Genomic DNA, 23295 nt, shown 5'->3' with positions numbered 1-23295 from the left:
TATAATAATGTGGAAGGCCCCACCAGTAACTGACACATTAGAGGGGCAGTCAGGAGACAACAGGAAATGATATCAGTAGATGTCCATCACCCTTAAGAAACCAATCAGAAACTGATAACGCACCGCCTAAACCAATCAGGGCCTAATTATGCACTGTCCAAGCCAATCAAAGATCAGGAACACAGACGATCATGCACATGAGCTGTGTCCAAGAAAGAGTTAAAAAGCACATGCTCTCAGCTGCCAGGTATGTGCTGAATTTTAAACTGAAGACAAGAGGTTTCTTTTCTACTGTGGACAGAAGACCACAAAACTTACAGAAAGAGACAGAGAGAGAGAAGACCACATGTCGCTTTGCGCCCTATGTGGAACTGGGAAGCAAGAACTGCGTAAACCAGTAAAGGTGCTGCCTAACCTTGTTAAGTATTACCTTTTGTTGCTCAATAAACATTTTCTAAGTTACATCACTAGATTATCTCCTATTGCCTGAATGATTAAAGTCTCAAAAGAACAAATTAATATGAAGTGAGGGCAGACTCGCAGATTTGGAGATTAAAACACCCCAAATAACTAACAAGACCCTAAATGATAAAGGTCTTCTGTTGAGAGCTCTCTTCCTCTTCCTTCTATGAGTAGCTTCTCTTCTCTAAGATAAAAGCAAAAAACTGCCGATGCTGGAAATCAAAAACAAAAATAAAAATATCTGGAAAAACTCAGCAGGTCTGGCAGCATCTGCAGAGAGAAGCACAGTTAACGTTTCGAGTCCGTATGACTCTTCAACAGTTGAAGAGTCATACGGACTCGAAACGTTAACAGTGTTCCTCTCCGAAGAGTCATACGGACTCGAAACATTAACTGTGTTCCTCTCCGCAGATGCTGCCAGACCTGCTGAGTTTTTCCAGGTATTTTAATTTTAGCTTCTCTTCTCTGTTGCCTCTGCCCCATCTTGCTGCAGCCCTACCATCTTCATCTGCTTCATCAATGACCTTCCCTTAGCTTAGAAATGGGGATGTTCACTGATGATTGCACAGTGTTCAGCACTGTTCACGACTCATCAGATATCGTGTCTGTGTGCAGCAAGGCTTGGGCTGATAAGTGACAAGTAACTGGTAAATAAGTAGTAAGTAATGCTGGCCTTTCCAGCCATGCTCACATCCTAAGAAAGAATTTTATAAATCGTTGTTTCCTTTAATGCAGTATTGTTACTAGGGAAGGAGTTTTGATGGAGGTTAAGTTCCATGAATAGCCCACTCCCAAAATTCTACTGGCAGATTAATTATTATGGTAAGTTCACCACTGGAGCAGGCACCATTTTTGGGACAAGAATTTTGCCCAGCTTCTATTGCATTGCTACTTTATCAGTAGCAATGCAATACTACATTATTTATTGAGTCATTGAACTTGTTTTTGTTTTATAAGCCTTCCAGTGTCTCACAAATCATAAACAATTGGAAATCGTGCTTGACAACATTATCTTGTTAACAGCTGACTAACATCCCACTGCACTGTATCTGAGTGTTTGTATATATATATATATATATTACACATAATTGAATGGATTATGTTTAAGAGACAACCAAATAGAAGGATATTTCCCAGAATTATCTAAAGTAAATTTTACAAGATGGATTATTCATTTGCAACACATAATTCTAATCACAATTTAAAAAAATACTCCCATGAGTGAGTCCAGCCCATTATTCTGGCTGCAGTGTGTGTTGATGGGTCTCATTGGAATATATGTATTCTGATAGACCTTGATTGTGAAAGGATTTAATTTTCTAGAGCTGTTTTATTAATTCATCCAAAAACAACATTCATATATGTCAGCACAGTAGTGGCCAAAGTGTGCATCAGCCCAAACTTAGGAAAGAAATTTCCATTTCAACATCCTGAATGAATAATATTTTCATTAGAAATTTATTAATAATCCATAATTTAGAATGTACACTGCTTTGTTGTGCTCCTCTTCTAGAGGGCAAAGTGGAGGGCAGCAGGAAGATGGGTCAACCTAGGCATAGTTGGATGAAGGACGTCACAGAGTGGTTGAAGTTGAGCTACAGGGGATGCATGAGGATGGTGCAAGACAGACAAAAATGACATACCATAACAGCGGATCTTCTGGTAGGAGTAGCTACAAGCAGGACAAGACAAGAGAAGGAGGGAGAGTTTAAGGCCAAAAATAATGCTGATGGCTTTGGAGATGAAAAAATGCCTGGGTTTTGGGTCCGAAGACTTTCAGTTTGGCCCACGCCAATCACAATGTGCATCAGGTGCATACAATGTTGGCAGATAGTGATGACAGTCAGTTTCTAATACTAATTTGTCACCCAACCTGTCATTTTGGACCTTGAAGTGCTGTTAATACTTTCTCTTAAACAAATAGCTCTATGTAAAGGGCTCATCATTCAACTTTCAGCTGAGCTATTACTGTTTCCTATGTTGTTGGAGGGCCTTACCCATATTCTTTCAGTCAGAAGGCAGTGACGCTCAGCCTTTGGACGGAGTGGTGTGGATTTGAAAGTCCTCTGAGCACAAAAAGTTATCTGCCATGGGGTTTACAGTTGTAGTTCCTGTTTTAAATTATTTCCTGGAATGTGAACATCACTTAGCAAGGTGATGGTGAGCCACCTTCTTGAATGGCTGGAGATCAACTGGTATAGGTACACCCACAGTGCTGTTAGGAAATGATTCCAGGATCTTCACCTAGCGACATTGAAGGAACGGCGATATAGTTCCAAGTCAAGATGGTGTGTAGATTGGAGAGGAACTTGCAGATTGTGGTGTTCCCATGCATCTGCTGCCCTTACCCTTCTAGGTGGTAGAGGTCGTTGATTTGGTAGCTGCTATCAAAGGAGGCTTGGTAAGTTGCTATAGTGCATTTAATAGATGGTACACATTGCTGTCACTGTGCATGGAGGGAGTGAATACTGAAGGTGATGGATGGGCTGCCGATCAAGCAGGTTACTTTGTCCAGTATGGTGTTGAGCTTGTTGAGTGTTGTTGAAGCCACAATCATTCAGGTAAATGGAGAGTATTTCCATCATAGTTCTGACTTGGGCCTTGTAGATGGTGGACATGCTTTGGGGAGTCAGGAAGTGAGTTACTTGCTGCAGAATTCCCAGCCTCTGACCTGCTCTTGTAGCCAGTATATTTATATGTCTGGTCCAGCTAAGTTTCTGGTCAATGGTAACCCCCAGGATGTTGATGGTGGGGAATTCAGTGATGGTAATGCCATGAGGAGATGGTTACATTTGGTCTTGTTGGAGATATTCATTGACTGGCACTTGTGTGGCATAAATATTATGAAATATATGGGCATTTATATAGCTCTAATAACCCCAGATTCAGCAATATTCATATATACTTCCTCCTTCAATAAAATTAGCCAGTTTGTTGATTTGTGTCCTTCCCTCATCCACACTGTGACGTTGTCTCCCTTTGCTTAGTTGTCATTGCTGGAAATGGAAATATGTCAGATCCTAGTGAATAGAGTGGGGAACTCCTCATTCTTGCCATCCATTTCTAATGATGAGCCAATCCTTCCTGGTCTTGTGCTAGGTATGACTGATTCCTTGCTAGTCTAATGAATATACAGTCAGATTCCTTAGTAATCTAACAGAATATACATGTCAGATTCTCCAGTAGCCCAAGACAAGTTCACCCCCTTGAACGGTATTCTTCTTTATTCACATTTTTCATTGCAATTTGGAATCTACTATACAAGAACTATAGGTGCAGTCTTGTGCACATATGTCAGTAACCTTCACTATTTATACTACTCACTTCAAACAAATATTCTATGAAGCAATTGCCTATCTTTTATCTTTTGATGCAGTATGTTGCAAGAGCATTCATCACTAACAGTGTTAATTGATTCTATCATTTCTTAGTAAGCATTAATTTTGAACAGTCTCAAAAATGTGATCCAAGTAATATTTTAAAGTTCAACAAAAAATATTGTTGCGTAAATGGCTACAAATTGTAATCCTGCCAACATATGGGACACTGCAGAACTTTGTTTCATGTGACTTTCATCTTCATGGTGATATAATAAGGATGGAAATTCTTTGGGCAGATAAGATGAAGGACAAGGACTAGAGGACACAGGTTTAAGGTTTTAGATGAGAGGCAGTGGGGATATGAGGAAGAATCTTGTTGTGCAGTGAGCGATAATGTCCTGAAACTTACTGCCTAGGAGGATGATAGAAGCAGAGATGATGAATGATTTCAAAAGGAAATCGGATGGGGATTCGAAGGAAATAAACATGCAGAACTACAGGGATGGGTGGGGTAGGGGTGGAATGGGACTGATTTAATTGCTCTTCAGAGAGCTGGCATGGACTCCATTGGTGAATGGTCTCCTTCTGTGTTGTGATGACTCTATTATTATCACGACTCACTGGGGATAGTGCACTGTAATACCAAGCCCACTCTTCTCCAAGCCGTGACAAATGTGAAAATTGCCCCAATTCTACCTAACCTAGATTAACAGAATACGAACATCAGATTTGTATATTTAATAAGTAAATAACTGTTTATTGAACAAATTCTCTTTAACTCGTGGCAAAAGAAAGAAATATGAACTGCTAACTTCTAACACTATAATTTAAACTCTACCTGTATGCTGTAGTGCATGTTTCAAGCTGGGCAGGTCTTAATTGGCCCATCAGCGTGAAATCACAGTCACAGCCTGATCGCAGGTGGTGATCGGCTTCCTGACCACTCCAGCTCGCCCCCGCCAAGCCCACCCAACGAGGGCAAAATCCTGGCTATTGTATATATCTCTCATCTTGTTCCAGTGGACATATCTTTCAACTGCAGCCATTGTAAATTTACCACAGTCCAACAGAAAGTAAAAAGATATGTTCCTCACATGTTAATCATAATATTCGCGGTTATCATAGCTTGCCATTTTTTTGTGGACTGGGTCCTATTAGCTTCTCAAATGACAAATGAACACACCTCTCTCGTTGGTACGTCACCCTACCACTTTACGTGAGTATTTGACCCGGCCTTCCTGCCTCTTCCAAGACGTCTGTCGTGATAATCGAATTTGTAGCAACGAAACGCCAAAATGAGTGGTTTCTCATAATGACGCACAGCCTAATTTCTCATTAGCTTGTTGCACTGTTCCTCTTTGTCTCCTTGACGCAGCTTGACACTGATTTAGTCACAGGAATTTGGTTCAATGTTCACGTTTCCCAGTAAGATTTACTGCCACGCTAACAAAGCTTTTGTTACTGCCACATTTATTTGCCATATGAGCTGGCGTTCTACAGTTCCTCACAATGGCGCTGTTCCCAATCCTGTGAGCTATCCATGGTGCTGAATTAGGATTGTTTTGTATTACATTGTTTGACATGTCACAACCGGAACTCATTTAACTCAGCAATATATATATATATATATATTTGGTGCCTACTCGTATTTTTGCACAAAATACGCTCATGTTTCGGACAGAAACGAAACGGCATCCTCACATTCCTCAAAGTGACTCAAAGCGCCACGATCTCGTTTTTCAAAACACATCGACTGAGAACTGGCAAAACACATTTGACAAGACAGTAATACGAGCGGAGGGCTCAATCGTTCACGCGTAGAAATTCTAAATGCTTTATCGCCAGATCTACCATGCTCCTCTGTGAATTTAAAACAAAATTAATACGAATTATGCCTAGCAACTTTTAGTTTCGTGTGCATTTTGCATTGAAACAATAATGCTTTAATCATAGAATAATTTCATAACATATGTAACACCTGTCTGTAACAGATCGATAAGTTGCAAATGTACATCCCCGAGAACCCAATAAAAAGTTTATTAAAATGAAATAACATAATGATAATTAACATTAGAATTATTAACATGCCACCATCAGGGTTTTAATTAACTGAATGGCTAGAATGCCAACATTAATTGTGTAGCGCCCTCCAAGGGCATGCAATAATATTTTAACATCAAAGACTTTCATTTGTTGAATGGCGAGGATGCTAACATTAATTTGCAGCACTCTAAATATGGGCAACATTGTTTATGTGTTCATGGGATCTGGGCATCACAGACAAGGGCAGCATTTATTGCCCATCTCTAATTGCCCTTGAGAAGGCGGTGGTGAGCATCTTCTTGAACCACTGCAGTCCATTTTGTGTATGTACACTCACAGGCAAGGAAGTTAACTGGGACTTGGAAATTTCCTGGAAAATAACTGATACCAAAAATCAAGCACTTGGGTAGATGTGTAATTTCCTTTAGTATCTGCAGCAGAGTATACCTAAAATGTTAACTCTTCCCTCTGTGTCAGCTGCAGATCAGTTGCTATCACTCTTGCGGCTGCTACGTTAGAAGGTTGTGGGATCAAGTACTACTCCAGGACTTCAGCAGAAAAATCTAGACTGATAGTCCAATGCAGTATTGAGGGAGTGCTACGCTGTTGGAAGTGCTGAAGTTAAACTGATGCCTCAGGTGGATGTAAAAGTTCCCAAGGCATTATTTTCCCCTCCCCTCCCCTCCCCTCCCTAACCTAGCTATAAGCCATTTGCACCCCTGACCGAATCAGTGCAAAACACCAAAGTTGGGGACAAAATGCTCAACTTTCCAACTGAAGTTGGCTCCACTGCGGCGGACCTTGTGGTGATGGACCATGTTGATTGATTGATCGGTCAACGGACCAATGAGCAGCCGCCCCGGTGACGGGGCTAAGCACCAATGAGGAGAGAGGCCGGTGCGTGTATATGTGTGTGTGTGGGGGGGAAGAAGGCGGGGCTTCGGGCGGCCGGCTGCCGCGTCCCGGGGAGCGGGCGTCAGGTGCCCACCCGCTCACCAACTGTCAAAACATTTAAAAATGTATGAAAATGGCAGGTGAGTTGACGCGAAACACCTTTTCTTTTTTCAAATTTATTCTTTTTCAATCGTGCTGACCCAACCCATTGAAATTATTGTTTTAATTCCCCCTCCCCCGCTCGGATTCCGGGCCTCGGGCCCCCGCCCCCCCCGGAGGAGCTGTCCAAGGTGAAGAGAAAAGACTAGAAGCTTCTCCGGCGGCGCCGTCTACTCTTAACGACTTACCGCGCTATTTGCAGTTGATGAATTCGGAATGAAGGTGTTCCTTACCCCCACCCCTCAACTCTGTAATGGGGGGGGTGGGGTTTTTTTTTGCCCCTCTAGCTGTGCCCCGCTGGGTCGCTGTCACCTCCCCCGTCCCCCAGGATGAACTGCCCACCAGACGCATGCGCACTGGCAGCGCCCCGGGCCCTGCCCAGCATGAGGAGTCGGAGAAGATCCGTCATCACTGCGCCTGTTCTTCCACCTTGCCTTGCCTGCCTGCAGGCGTGCGATTTTCCTGTTTGCCCCTTGGGTGCCATCTCCTTCCCAGGAGGGTGACTGCCATGGGGCCTCCCGCCTTCCTGTGCTGTGCTTTACACATTCGACATAAGTCAACTGCATCCAGCCCATGGTATCCGCCATCCATTTTCCCCTCTCCTAGGTTTTCCGTCGATCTTCCGCTCTAAACACCGGCTCTATCTACCGTCTGCTCTAATGATGTGACCAAAGTATTTGGCATCTTTCTCTCTCTGTTGCCTGCACTAATTTTCTCTCTTTCTCCTCTATTTCATTTGTCCTTTTGCCTGTGTGGGATTTGCAGAATCTCGAATGCATTCAGCTTACCAATAGTCTCTTTGTTGTTCATGTCTCCGAGTCATATAACATAGATGACAAAACGTGGTACCTCAGCATTCTTTTCCTAAGAACCAGGTTCCGTTTTTTTCAAGTTAACACGTTTTTCATTCTGACAAAACTGTTACATGCTTTTTTTTTGATAGATAAATGTTCAGAATTGTCTGCCTTCAATGACCAGGATTTCTTTTGACTGAATCATGTCACCTGTTTTTTTTTTATTCATTCACGGAATAGGCCAGCATTTATTGCCCATCCCTAATTGCCCTTGAGAAGGTGGTGGTGAGCTGCCTTCTTGAACCGCTGCAGTCCATGTGGTGTAGGTACACCCACAGTGCTGTTAGGAAGGGAGTTCCAGGATTTTCACCCAGCGACAGTAAAGGACCGGCAATATATTTCCAAGTCAGGATGGTGAGTGACTTGGAGGGGAACTTCCAGGTAGTGCCGTTCCCATCTATCTGCTGCGTTTGCACTAGATGGTAGTGGTCGTGGGTTTGGAAGGTGCTGTCTAAGCAGCCTTGGTGTATTCCTGTAGTGCATCTTATAGATGGCACACACTGCTGCTACTGTGCATGTTTGTGGATGTGGTGCCAATCAAGTGGACTGCTTTGTCCTGAATGGTATTGAGCTTCTTGAGTGTTGTGGGAACTGCACTCATCCAGGCAAGCGGAAAGTATGCCATCACACTCCTGACTTGTGCCTTGTAGATGATGGACAGGCTTTGGGGAGTCAGGAGATGAGTTACTCATCGCACAATTCCTAGCCTCTGACCTGCTCCTGTAGCCACAATATTTATATGGCTAGTCTAGTCCAGAGCATTACCCTGGGTCTCTACCAGTCCAACAACTACACCATAGCCTCGCCTGTAGCTCAGTGGGTAGCACTCTTGCCTCTGTGTTGGAAGATTCTGGCTTCAAGTCCCACTTAAGTACTGTCAGAAGTACAGTCTTTCCACATGAGACATTAATCTTGAGACCCCATCTGTCTGCTTGGGTGATTGCAAATGTCCCAGTGACACTATGTTGAAGAAGAGCAGGGAAGTTAAGGGCTAATATTTATCCCTCAACATACAAAAAAACAGATTAACTGGTCATTATCACATTGTTGTTTGTGGTAATTTGCTGAGTGCAAATTAGCTGCTGCGTTTCCTACATTACAACAGTGACTATACTTCAAAAGTATTTCATTGGCTGTAAAGTGCTTTACGATGTCTGGTACTTGTGAAAGATGCAAGTTTTATTTTATATTCCACTTGCCAAAAATGGTTGCCAGAATTTCCTTGCAGTCAGTAAACACTAGGTTATTATGACCCAGTGAAGGATGGACTGAAGCATGGTCGAGTAACGGATGAGTTAAAACATAATCTGGTAAACAATGGGTTAAATCATGATCTGGTAAAGATTGAGTTCTATTGTGAAATAAGATAAAGGATGGGTTACATCATTATTTAGTAAAGGATAGGTTGTGTCATGGTTCAGTAGAAATGGGTTATGTTATCTCAGTAAGATCATTCTTTTTTGTAAATAAGTGTTAGATGGATGTGAGTGATGGTTTTAAATCTGCAAATGTCATTTTTGTCTTTACTTCAGTGCCAAGCCTTACAAAATGTATTTCCTGCCATTATAATCTACAACAACCTGATGCTAATGGTAGAGCAATTTATATAGTAAGGTATTCAATATTTTGCTATATAATATATCAGTAATCAGTGTTGTCACATTAAGATCCCCGTCTCTTTCAGAATTTTTGCACTCTTCCTCAGTAGAGATGTTGTTTGTTGATTGGGTATAGCATCCAACACTGTTCCATTTCAAAATAGAATTTGCCTCAATTCATGTGTACCTGAAATTGAATGAATGAATAATTTTTAGCTTTTCCATCGAGTTCTGTAAAGTCCATGTAATCTAATTCTACTCCTGCGTAATTTATTTTAATTAAGTAACTTTCATTAGTTTGATTTTAACAATTATTCTTGTTTTGTTTTTTCCCAGTTAAACAACTTTCAGATAATCACTGAGGCAAAATGGTGGAGAGTTTGGCAAGTATTTGTTGCCACAAAGCATTTGTTTCTAATTTATTTTTCTACGTGGTGTCGCCAATTTATTGGGAAGGAATATGTAAGGCAAAGATTCCTTTATACTGTTTCAGACAGCAAAAATGAAAGTAATTGAATGACCCATCTCTCTTGCCTGATATCTACTCCGAAATTTGTACAACCCAGATTATTGATGAATTGTTGGTGCACTGCACTGGCATGGCTCATTCATTTGACTCCGCAAGAAGGGAGATGACTAATGCTATACACACCAGCAACCATGCTGGTGGTGCAAACACAGCAACAAAGTACCTGCTGAAGAAACAGCACAAGCATGTAAATGGACAGCCTCGAGGAACACGATCTACCTCCCCCATGGGCAGGGTGATCCTTATTACCGGTACTTCTCCAGTTGAAGGTAAGTGCATAATATCTGGATAATAACTTTGCAATTAATGAAACTTATCCACTTCACAATTACTTTTAAATTGAATCAGGTTACAGAGATGATTAGCAGTTCGATTGCCTTTAAAGCTTTCAACTACAGTGCAAAGAATTAGAGCAGTCTTTTTTTTCTGAGTGAAATTCAGTTGAAAATTATAATCTGTAAATCTGTTCCCTTTAGCCCAAAAGCAAAATACTGCGGATACTGGATATCTGAAATAAACGCAGAAAATACCGAAAATACTCAGCAGGTCTGGCTGCATCTGTGGAGAGAGAAACAGAGTTAGTGTTTTGGGTTGTGACCTTTCTTCAGAGCTGAGGGCAGAATTTAATAGGTGGTGGAATTTCTTGCCCTGCCATCCAAAGTTGTCGGGGAATGTATCCCTGCTGATGTTGGCTGTTCCTTGGCCATTTAACTCTCTGATTATTGTCCCTCACCCAGGAGGATTAAGTCCTTTCTCAGAGAGCTGCTGGCCAATCTGGAATGGTGGCCACTGCTAGACATACAGGCAGTCCCAAGAGACAGCGCAGGAGCCAGGATTGTACTAAATGCTGGGAGGTGACATGGCAGGGATGGGAGGGGAGGCCCTCGGGATGGGGAAGGGAGACAGTTGTGGGGGTCTTAATACACAGACCCAGGAGGGGGGTGGGGGGGTGGTGGAGTGTTGGGGGTGGAGATGAAGGGACCACCTGGGAAGGGGAGAGCAGATTTTGGTGAGAGGGGTGTCCCAATAAGGAAAGGGGCCCGTAACTCCCTCCCCTCCCTGCTCCCAGAGCTCGAGCAGGGTAAACCTGCCATCCCCCCACCATCCATGACCTCCCACCAGTCTGAAAATTGAGACCAGGTGGGAAACAGCCCTTAAGTGGTCATTAATTATCCACAAGGGTCTCAACTGGAGTGAGGGCGGGAAGGCTGTCCTAGGCCTTTCAAAATTGCTTAGTTACATACAAACATATAAATTAGGAGCAGGAGTAGGCCATTTGGCCCCTCGAGCCTGCTTCACCATTTGATAAGTCATAACTTGTATTCACGTAGTCAGACAAACTAAAATAATATGCAACAATTAATCTTACTTAACTTAAGCAATCTGTGTCCTGTCCTACAGCCAGGACAGAATCTCTTTTCCTTCAATCTCATCTTTTCGACATCCTATAGCCCTTTTCTCTTTGACTAATTTTGTGGTGTCTGCGTTCTGATTTTTAAAAGCTTCTCTCATAGTTCAGCTGAGGACAAGATATTTCCCAATACCATGGTGTGATTGTCTTTCTAAATGTCTAGACAAGCCTATGAATTACCTGCTCCTGGGAAAAATGTCTGATTCACATAATAACTGCTCTCCAACTGACTTCAGATTCGCAAACCTGCATGGGACTGTCCTGAGAAACTAACCCCTTTGCATTAAGCTTTAGTTTATATCCAGATCCTTTCCATGGGGAAATTATTAAATAATGCTGACAGCTATCTTAAGTTCAGTACAATAGATGTTATGCTGTGCTATATGCTATTCCATTATTAATAATGGTCTAGGATAAACCAAAAGTACAGCATTTTAATATCTGGCCATGGAGCCAATTAATATTTTTACACCTCTGGCTTAAAACAGACTCACACAGGAGTTTTACATTTGTTATATGGGTGAAAAACTTGGATTTCCGTTGCTTCATATTGTATCATTCAGGAACATTGCAACTCGTTCCACATACAGTGAATTAGATTGAACTCCAGTGATTGTCGTTATGTAGGAAAATACCACTGGGTTTTTTTTACAGACAGCGAGATCCTTCAGGTAGCAGTGAGACAAATGAATAGTTTTTTGGTGATGCTTGTTAAGGTATAAATGTTGGCTAGAGCACTGACATCTCTACCTGCAGCCTGAATAATATCGTACAAGAGAGTAGATTGTAAGTGTATAATTCTACACATTTGTTCCAAATGTTGCCCCCACACTTACACATACACAAACACACATCTGCACAGATTGGTAGTCAGTTTGTGGACATGCCTTCCCTGGAGAGTTTAGAAATTTTACATTAAAAATGTTGCATTCTGGTTTGGTTTAATTTTTTTACTCGCCCCCACCCCGCCACCCCACCCCACCCCTTCATTCTGCTCTTCTCTCCCTCTCTCATTTTCTGGAATTATTTTCCCCCTCAGTTGGTGTGGAGTTTATTCCACATTTTATGTTGACTCGCTTCTCCCTCTCTTTTCAAAATTCAAGGTGGGACACTTGTTTTCCCTCTGATCTGTTCATGCTGTCACTTGTCTTTCCCAAATTTCACAATGGCATTCTACTCCATCTCGTTCCTCAGTTCATGCTGGCACTCTTCTCCCTCTCCCCCTTCTGTTGTCAGTATTCTCCTCCCAGGTTTACATTGACACTCTCTCCTCTGCCCCTCCCTCAGCTCATATTTAGATTTTCAATCCCATCTCCCACTCAGTTCATCTTTCACCCTACCCCCACCTTCAGTCTATACTGACATTCTTCCTCCTTATGCTATGCTTGTACTAATCACTTCCCCCTTCCTCTCCATCCTCCATTCCTGCTTGCATACCTCCTACTTTTGCAAAGAATGAAATGCTGATATGCATGGATACCCTTATGATAGTTTTGTGGGATTACAAGTATTCTGATCTATAGCAGGGCTTTATTCTTTCGAACAGCAGATTATTCATTCAGTTCACAGTGGACAATACCCCAGGAAATTAAAAAAATGTACAGCTTACACCTAGCCACATGCCTGGTGACATGAGACATTTAGCAGTCAACTAAACAGACAGACTGAGTCTAAAAAAACAGACAAAAGCTTCATCCATAGTATGCTTCCACAATGAAGCATTGCCTCAGTATTGCGCTGCCATGTCAGTCTAAAGTTTATGAAGTCCTGGGATGTGGCTGGAACCAACAATCTTCTGACTCAGAGGTGAGAGAATTCAACTATTTGAGCCAAGCTCACACAGAGGAAATGAAATTAATAATGGAATTTGCAGCATCTCTCATGTTGATTACTTATTCAGGATTTGAATGCTATAACTATGAAGGCACTAGTATTCACAGCAGAAATGTTAAGTGGCTTTTGCTGCTTTTAAGATAGTGCAAGGGCAGAATTTTTCGTCCTATGGGTGGGTGCGTGTCTGATCCGAATGGGAGTGAAATAATGCGCAAAATCATCAGGCGAGTGCCCCGACGTCACCATGCACTCTCGCGATCCTTTGCTCGACAGGCGAGCACGAGAGGCAGGATGAGGTTTCCAACGCTAAGTAAAAAAAACAATAAAAAATTTTCAACATCGTTTTTTTACATATCCCTCTTCATGTGACTGAGTCACATGTGGGGACATGTATATCTCATATATAAAATCTTTATTTTTCAGGTTAAAAATCTCCAGCTCCCTGAAGCAGCTCTATGCTTTCAGGGAGCTGTCAGTACACGCTCCCCCATGCATGCGCACACTTAAGCACTCACGGCCCTCCCGCCCCCACCCCGGCAATGCTGAGGCTCTTAGTCAATTGGCCAGCCAGCGTGAAATCGCGGGTGGTCTTGCGGCCGCTCCCAGGCCCACCCGCCCGACGAGGAGAAAATCCTGCCCCAAGAATTGTGAGAGAACTAGGTGATTCATTTACAGCTTTTTCTGAATTAATTTTTTCTCAATCTCTATTCTTCAGTTGTTATGAGATTCAGTCAGAGATCAATTTAATGTAATTAATTATATTTAGTTCTGCTAATATTTTCACAGCTGGCACTGAAGAATGCAATTCAGCTGAGGCAATCCATACCATCACAGTGGGGAAAAACTTTGATGGGAAGCTGGGATTTAGTGTCCGTGGGGGTTCTGAACATGGTCTTGGAATATTTGTTAGCAGAATAGAAGAAGGAAGTGCAGCTGGTAAGTTATGTCTTTAATATATTTGAAACAAAAATTATGAATTTATTTGCCATTAATTTTAATGCATTCTTGGTTTGATTCTGAAGGACTCAAGTTAGCTGAACCTGTACATTGTCCTTGTCCTTTAAAACAGTTACCATTACACTATCCCTCACCCCTTCTTTGTAAGATCTTCTGATCGTTATTAGGCTTGTATCGAAAAGGATGAGCCTGTTACTATAAGGAAATTATGGTCCGTAACTCCAAGTTCTAAGGCATCGTAACTGGGGGAGTGCCTCAGAGATGCACTGGGGAACCTTCCCCGGAAATCCCCAGGTAAGGATTGCACAGCAATTGCCTGGGAAGTTCAAACTCCTGTTGGGCAATTGCATCCGAAAAAATGATGTAAATCCATACTTGTGATGGTTCCGACTGTCTTATCGGAATAGTTACCCAGGAAAAGTTAGTGGAATTAAAACTACTTCTAACTTCTAGGTAACTATAGTACTGCGCCCGCCCACCACCCCCTCAACCCCAGTGGGACAGTCATTTCTCCCCCAGGTTGAGAAAGAAGGCCGGGTGAGAAAGGAAAGACTGGATTTCTAGGTAAGAAACTAGAAGCGGAGTGGCAATCTAACACTGATTGCCACTCCACGCAAGTTCAGGCCCAATATATTGCAATGAATGAGCAGTGAAATGTTCAGATTATCAATAAGTTTATTTTTGTTTTGTTTTTCTGCCTAGAGCAAAGTGGCCTCCGTGTAGGTGATAAAATTATGGAGGTTAATGGAATCAATTTAGAGAATATCACTATGGGAAGCGCTGTCACTGTGCTCACTGGAAGCCATCGCTTGCGTTTGGTAGTAAGACGCTTGGGAAAAGTGCCAGGGATCAAGTTTTCTAGAGAACTGACCACCTGGTAAGTAAACTTACATGATGTTGTACATCTTTTGTGTTGCTCTGGGCTTGGATACAAGTGACATACATTTTGGAGTAATTGGAGCAAAATCTAGCATAAAGCCTTAATAACACAACTGGAAACTTTAAAAATGTTAATGAAGGAAGAGATAGATATAACTTGATGTAGAATTAATTCAGTCATTTGGATTATAAGAGATCCTGGGGTAAAATCTGTCTTATCAATAACATAAAGGTCATCCAGGGTACAAATGGGGAATTAAGCTGCGCACTCACAATTTTTTTGTTATAAAGTTGTGACTGAAAGCAATTTCGCTTCCCAAGTGTGAATTGATGGGACCCCGACCTGGTCAACATCACATTTGATAGACTAACACCTTTCTCTGAGTTATTTTAACATCCCACCAAAATTCAAATCTTCTAGTTTCATTTCATTCTCAATTGTTTTCCTACACTAATCTGGAGAATTCAGTCAGTCTTGTAGATTGCAGAAATCTGCAAAACAAATTAAGTGCAAGCAAAGGAAACTTGATTCTATTGCCAGTGTCAACAAGCGCTGCAAGCAATTTTGTGTAAAAGATAAACATATAAATTCCAATGTCTTTCAGTGTAATTCTAGTGCTTACATGGTGTTGGGGTGTGAAGAGGGAAGGCTATACAACCAGTTGGTATTTGGAGGAGCATTTTCTAGCATCCTGAATGATCTGGTTAAGAGGAGGGGTTACAAAAGTTGCTCTGAACCTCAGTCACATCAAGGACAACAGTCATTTCATGTTTAAATAATTTTTTTTGGCAGTTACAAATGCTGATGAAGCACCATCACTGCCGTCTCCAAAGATGTCCTTGGTTGTGTGCTCAAGCAGGCTATGATCTCTTGAAAGAATTACAGTTTACCTTTAGCATTGTATGTATATTGAACACTTACATATTGTACAGTCTTGTTCGTTCCCTGATTTTATTGTGCTAAGAATAGATGTACAAGGTACATATGGGACTGAATCTTCCAGTCGGCGTGCGGGGGCAGGCCCGACACACCGAGGCGTAAAATGACACGTGATGACATCATGCATGAATCCCGACGTCATTGTGCATCATTTCGATATTTCGTTCAGCAGGCGCACACCGGAGGTGGCTGCGCACCCACCGAACTGTCGATGGCCTATTAAGGCCATTAAAAAAGTAATTTAACTTATTAACAATGCTGCCCATCCAGTCTTAAGGTTGGCGGGCAGGTGAAAAGCCCAAGTGGCCTTTGCATTTTTCAGGAAACCTCATCCATGGGCGGGATGAGGTTTCCTGAAGGTTTTATAAAATAATTAAATAAATTTTGCAAACTTCACGAACATGCCCCAACTCATTTGACGCTGTCACATGAGGGGACATGTTTAAATCATTTTTAACTTTTTTTTAAAAAAGTTTTATTATCTACTTCATTTCCCTGAGGCAGCTGAGTGCTACCTGCTGCGCTTTACGGTGTGGGGGCCTTAATTGGCCCGCCTGCTTAAAATGGCAGCGCACAGGCGATTGCGGGCGGCAATTGACTCCACGTCTGCTCCTGCCCAGCCCACCCACCCACCATAGGAAAAATTCTACCCACGCATATAGGTTGTGTAATTATATAATTGGTTCTAATAATAATCTACACAACTGTCCCATTTTAAATGACGGTACAAAGATGCTAAAAGCAGTTAGTTTACAAATAGGTTGCTGAACAAGTTGTAGATTATAGAGTCATAGAAGCCTACAGCACAGAAAAAGGCCCTTTGGCCCATCGAGCCTGCGCCGGTCAAACAAGTACCTAACTATTCTAATCCCATTTTCCAGCACTAGGCCCATAGCCTTCTATGCCATGGCATCGCAAGTGCACATCCAAATACTTCCTAAGTGTTATGAGGGTTTCTGCCTCTACCACCCTTTCAGGCAGTGAGTTTCAGATTCCCACCACCCTCTGGGTGAAAAAATTCTTCCTCACATCCCCTCTAAACTTCCTGCCCCTTATCTTAAATCTGTGCCCCTTGATTATTGATCCCTCCACCAAGGGGAAAAGTTTCTTCCTGTCTACCCTATCTATGCCCCTCATAATTTTATACACCTCAATCATAACGCCCCTCAATCTCCTCTGCTCCAGGGAAAATTGCCCCAGTCTATCCAATCTGTCCTCATAACTAAAATTCTCCAGCCCAGGCAATATCCTGGTAAATCTCCACTGCACTCTCGCTAGTGCAATCACATCCTTCCTATAATGTGAATTCCAGAACTGCACGCAATACTCTAGCTGTGGCCTAACCAGCTTTTTATACAGTTCCAGTATAACCTCCCTGTTCTTATATTCTATGCCTCGGCTAATAAAGGCAAGTATCCCATTGCCTTCTTAACCACCTTACCTACCTGTCCCACTACCTTAAGGGACCGGTGGACATGCACACCAAGGTCCCTCTGATCCTTGGTACTTTCCAGGGTCCTACCGTTCATCGTGTATTCCCGTGCCTTGTTTGTCCCGCCCAAGTGCATCACCTAACACTTATCTGGATCAAATTCCATTTGCCACTGATCAGCCCGTCTGACCAACCCGTCTATATCCTCCCGTAATTTAAGGCTATCCGCCTCACTATTTACCACCCCAACAATTTTTGTGTCATCCGCGAACTTACTGATCATCCCTCCTACATTCAAGTCTAAATCGTTTATATATACCACAAACAGTAAGGGACCCAACACCGATCCCTGTGGAACCCCACTGGACGCAGGCATCCAGTTACAAAAACACTCCTCGACCATCACCCTCTGCTTCCTGCTATTCAGCCAATCCTGGATCCAATTTGCCAAATTGCCTTGAATCCCGTGGGCTCTTACCTTAGTCATCAGTCTCCCATGGACCTTATCAAAAGCCTTGCTGAAGTCCAAGTAGACTACATCAAATGCATTGACCTCATCTACACACCTGGTGACCACTTCGAAAAATTCAATCAAATTGGTTAGACATGACCTCCCCCTAACAAAACCATGCTGACTGTCCTTGATTAATCCCTGCCTCACCAAGTGTAGATTAATTCTGTCCCTCAGAATTGCTTCCAATAGTTTCCCAACCACTGAGGCTAGACTGACTGGCCTGTAGTTCCCTGGTTTATCCCTTCCTCCTTTCTTGAATAACAGTACCACATTGGCTGTCCTCCAGTCCTCTGGCACCTCTCCCGTGGCCAGAGAGATGTTGAAAATTATTGCTAGTGCCCCTGCTATCTCCTCCCTTGCCTCACTCGACAGCCTGGGATACATTTCATCTGGGCCTGGAGATTTATCAATTTTTAAGCCTGCTAGTAAACTTAGAAACTCCCTCCTTTCTATGCTAATTTCTTTAATTATATCACAATCCTTCTGCCTGATTTCCATACCCACATAGCCCCTCTCACTTGTGAACACCGACACAAAGTATTAATTTACAGCCCTACCGACTCCACACACAAATTACCACTATGGTCCCTAATGGACCCTACTCTTTTCCTAGTTATCTTCTTTCTCTTAATGTACTTGTAAAATAACTTTGGATTTTCCTTTATTTTACCTGCCAATGTTTTATCATGCCCCTTTTTGCTCTCCTAATTTCCTTTTTAAGATTCCCCCTATACATTCTATACTCCTCTAGGGCCTCCGCTGTTTTGAGCCCTCGGTATCTGCCATAAGCCTCCCTTTTTCTCTTTATCCAACCCTGTATATCCCTCGACATCCTGGCTTCATTCCCTAAAATTAAGTCCAGGACCGCCCCCTCTCTTGTAGGACCTTCTACGTACTGGCTTAAAAAGCTCTCCTGGATGCATTTTAAGAATTCTGCTACCTCTAAACCTATCACACTATGACTAACCCCGTTAATGTTGGGGAAGTTGAAATCCCCACTATTACTACCCTATTATTTTTACACTTCTCTGAAATTTGCCTACATATCTGCTCTTCTATTTCTCTCTGACTGTTTGGGGGCTTATAATACACTCCCAGAAATGTGATTGCTCCTTTTTTGTTTTTCAGTTCTACCCATATGGCTTCATTTGAGGAGCCTTCTAAGATGTCATCTCTCCTTACTGCTGTAATTGATTCCTTGATCAATATTGCGATACCCCCTCCTCTTTTACCTCCTTCCCTGTCTCATCTGAAGACCCCATATCTTGGAATATTGAGCTGCCAATCCTGCCCCTCTCTCAACCATGTCTCTCTGGGACAGCAATAACATCATACTTCTATGTGTTAATTTGTGCACTCAACTCATCTGCCTTATTCGTCAGACTCCTTGCATTAAAATAAATACCATCCAACCTTGCCAAACTCCCTTGTGCCTAAACTGGCCTATAATTTCTATGCCTTCCAGACTCACTTGCTCTCTCTTCTAATTTTGGCTGTGCATCTACCCCTGCTGAACATCCTCTCAGGATCCCATCCCCCTGCCAAGTTAGTTTAAACCCTCCCCAACAGCACTAGCAAACCTCCCCATAAGGATGTTGGTCCCATTCCAGGTCAGGTGCAACCCATCCGCCTTGTACAGGTCCCACCACCCCCAGAAATGGTCCCAGTGTCCCAGAAATCTAAAGCCCTCCCTCCTGCACTATCTCTCCAGCCACGCATTCATCTGGACTAACCTCCTATTTCTATACTCACTAGCGCGTGGCACCAGAAGTAATTCACTTCTCTGAAATTGATTGAGTCCCATGGTTTTAAATGAGCAGCATGTGATAAAATTATGTTATTTTAAGAAAGCTGTGCAAATGAGAACAAGTACTTGCAGTGTAGGGTGCTCAACCCTTAGGTCTTACAGAGACATATTTATGAATTGTTTTCTACCTGAGAATGTAATTCTTTCCATAAAAGACAAACAGGTGTTATCAGCTGACACTACAAACAGGCCTCATCAGTGAAATCGCACACCAGGCAGAATGAAGAGTATAAAAAGAAAACATATGAATATGGGAATGTTTTGTGTGAGCTAATTGACATCTACTGGGGTGGTAGTTAGGCCACTGCAATCAGCTTCAACAACCCCATAGTCACCACTCTTTTTTTCACTATCCACTAACTCCTGCAGGAAGTCCACATGGGTCGATATTGGTGAAAAGTGGATTGGGCTGGCTATGAAAACTCAAGTTCAATAGCTGCTAACATTTGCTGCTCATGTATAATAGTTTTAGACAGGTACTGGAGGGAAGCGTACACCAAGCAGTACTGCCTTTGGTAAAGAATAGAAGGAAAGAAAGTTGGCAAGAATTCTTTAGGAATTTAGGAAGGACAATCAGGCCATATATTATCCTTATCATTTTGCCAATCTCACTAGCAGAAATTAAAGTTAAAAGTCATGGTTAACTTCAGCTCACCAACTTTATGATCACTTGCTAGTTTTAACATACAGCTATATATAGAGATTAGAGATAGGGAGGAGAGAGGTCACGGAGGGATTTGAAAAAAACGATGAGAATTTTTAAGTTGAGGCATTGCTTAACCAAGAGCCAGCAAGCACAAGTGTGATGGGTAAATGGGACTTGGTGTGAGAAAGAACAAGAAGATTCTTACAATCTGAAAATCTGCCAACAAGACCAGCATAAAAATTGTGGGCGGAATTCTCCCATGCCCCGGCAGTGAGTTTAATGGCAGGCGGGGTGTTGGGGGGAATTCAGCAGGAGGTCCAAAAATCGGTTTTGTGCCAGCGTAAAATGACGGCGTGATCTTCTGCTACGACCCGCCACTAAACTTTGGCACCGCAGGTCCCTGTCTCCTTCTTGCCATCTCTTTCTGCCTTATTAGTAAGTTGCTGTCCAGGCACCTTTTAAATACAGCGCCTGGATATGACAACAGGACAAGCACCGTTCAGCCTGCCACGCCGCGCAAAATGTCAGGAAACCCCCGACTGAATAATTAATGAGGCCGGGGTCACGATACCGTGCAAATTCCCGTCAACCTACGTGGCCGGAAACACTCCCCATCCCTGCTCCTGCCGTGGGACTTAGTCCCAGATGAGAGAATTCCGCCCTGCATGTGTGACTTGTTTGACTAATGGATCTGTTGGGGTCATTTACAAGAAGTAAAAGAGTCCAATATAATCAGTAATGATTTCAAAATGCATGATTTCAACATTAATTGGTGCTTGCAAGGCATGGGTGTCACTTGCATTGATAAAATACAATTACGGTCAGTGGAATGCTCATTAAAAATGGCTCTGAGATTTGAAGGTCAATCTGCACATACATGAGCATTGAATTTAAAATCTGACCATGAGATTAATAACGCTTAACATACTCTGGATTGCTCCTCATTTTCTATGTATTTTATCAACAGATTCAGTAAATGGAAGTTAATTTATGTAGTATCAATGTAAACAATTGCAGGGACAAAGCTGAGAAAGTACAAAGCTAAATTATCAAAGATAATTCACAATAGGTTCAACAGCAACTTGCATTTATGTAACACGTTTAACTTAGTAAAACATGTGAAGGCTCTTCACAGAATCTTCTCAGCCAAAATTTCACAACAGCCACATAAAGAGAAATTAGATTGATGAAAGCATTAGGTTTTAAGGAGTATCTTAAAGGAGGAGCGAGAGGCAGAGAAGCCTGTGGAGAGTTCCAGTACTTAGGGTCTGGACAGCTGAAGACATGTTGCCAATGGTGAAGTGAAAGAAACCTGAGATGCACAAGAGGCCAGAATTAGAGGAACGTAGAGTTCTTGGAGGGTTGTAGTGCTGGGAATGTTACAGAGTTAGGGAGAGGTGAGTTCTTTGAGGGATTTGAACAGAAAGATGAGGATTTTAAATTTGATGATTTGCTGGACAGGTAGTCAATGCAGTTCAGCAAGCACTGAGATAATAGGTGAATGGGACTTGGTGTGAGTTAGGAAAGGGCAACTGAGATTTGGTGGCTGAAGTTTATGGAGGGTGAAAGATGGAAGGCCAGCCAGGGGAGCCTGGAATAGTTGAGTCTGGAGGCAACAAAACCATTGTTAGAAGGAATAAGTATCAGAGATTACCCGATTGCCCACGTGCTGGCTTCTTTCATATATATGCATCCCGCTGGCCGCATTAGCGGATTTTCACACCATATCGTCCCATTCCTGGTGCACCCCCACCTCATTAATAATACATGCAAGGGAAACACTCTAGATCGCTGGTGGGGCAGCCTCTGATTCGCCTGGCCTGCTGTCATCTCAGGCCTTCCAGGTGCCATGTTTAAAGAACACCCCTGCAAAGAGTTAGCACCCTCTAAGGGATTGAAAGCTGCTGGAAAGTCATGGCTGCCAAAGGGAGGAAATATGCTGCCCCCCAATTTTAGTGACACCTCCCTCGAGCGCCTGCTAAACACAGTGGAGGCCTGCTGTGAAGCCCTGTACCCTCGCTCTGGGTGAAGACCAGCAAGCAAGGTCACCAATCCAGCATGGGAGGTAGTGGCAGAGATGGTCAGTACCAATGTCCTGCAAAAGAGGACAGACACCCAGTGCCGGAAGAGGTTGAATGATCTGCTCCGTTCTGCTAGTCTTCTCATCACTCTCAACTCACACACTTACAAACCCATCACACCATCCACAGGGATCTCACTCACTGCCGGTTCAAGGGTCATCACCATTCACTCTCTCACACACACACACACCTTCATCTGCCCCGTGGATTGAGTCCTTATCCTGTCCATGGCATCAGTTGCCACCCACACATGTGAGGCATCCTCCTCATCTGGTCTGATAGGCATCCTGTCTACACTCTATACACCTGTATTCATGCAGGACAAGCTGGCACACAACAAAAGGGAGAGGTTGCAGACTGGTGGAGGAATGCCCGACATTAAGGTCCTCACGGACTTTGAAAATAGAGTCATCAGCTGGCCGGCGACGATCCGGACCTTTCCTGTGCTGACGGTGAGGCCGGTGGTGCAGAACCAAGTGAGGATCCAGCAGTGCAACATCCATCAGACAGCCATGCTGTGAGTGAGTTCCCTGTTCCGCTGCTCCCTGCCTTGCACTAATTATCCCTCCTTTCTTTCACAGGCACATCTGGGAAGCAGCCGAATGGGTCCAAAAGCCAGGTCCTCAACTCAAGCCCCAAAGACACCTCGGAAAAAGAATCTGATGACACCCTAATTGAAGACCCGTCACAGTGCTCACCCACACCCTCCAACAGCGCAGAGTCAGACACCTCGGTGGGACCTAATTCTGGAGTAACCTTGGGGTCACAATCTGCTGAGCACATCACACTGTCTGATCCACAATCGGTGGAGGCAAAGACTTCCCAGGTTTCCAGCACTCAGAGGACTGCTGGAGGCCAGAAATCTGCTGAGTCCGAGTCAGACGAGGAGCCTCTGGACTCGATTGTACCTCAGTTCTGGAGCTGCAAAGACAAACT

The 23295-nt window shown here is 43.1% G+C and overlaps 1 protein-coding gene across 2 annotated transcripts in view; it reads left to right on the top strand.

Moving 5' to 3' along the window:
* The first annotated feature begins 253 nt into the window (after window positions 1–253).
* The window catches only part of pdzd7a (PDZ domain containing 7a), a 103640-nt gene continuing 80598 nt past the window's right edge, over window positions 254–23295 (top strand). Inside the window, exons 1-4 of one of the 2 annotated variants that reach the window (XM_078565160.1) lie at window positions 254–423; window positions 9667–10128; window positions 13890–14039; window positions 14763–14937. In XM_078565160.1, coding sequence (XP_078421286.1) covers window positions 9930–10128; window positions 13890–14039; window positions 14763–14937 — 524 coding nt within the window. In that variant the 5' untranslated portion in view covers window positions 254–423; window positions 9667–9929. Of the gene's footprint in view, window positions 424–9666; window positions 10129–13565; window positions 13764–13889; window positions 14040–14762; window positions 14938–23295 lie in introns of those variants that run through there. The other variant, XM_078565159.1, reaches the window with a different exon arrangement.

Source organism: Cetorhinus maximus, chromosome 20, assembly GCF_964194155.1.
Source record: "Cetorhinus maximus chromosome 20, sCetMax3.hap1.1, whole genome shotgun sequence".
NCBI classification, from domain to species: Eukaryota; Metazoa; Chordata; class Chondrichthyes; order Lamniformes; family Cetorhinidae; genus Cetorhinus; species Cetorhinus maximus.
Note: the sequence above shows the minus strand (reverse complement) of the source record. Positions and strands in the feature narration are given on the sequence as shown.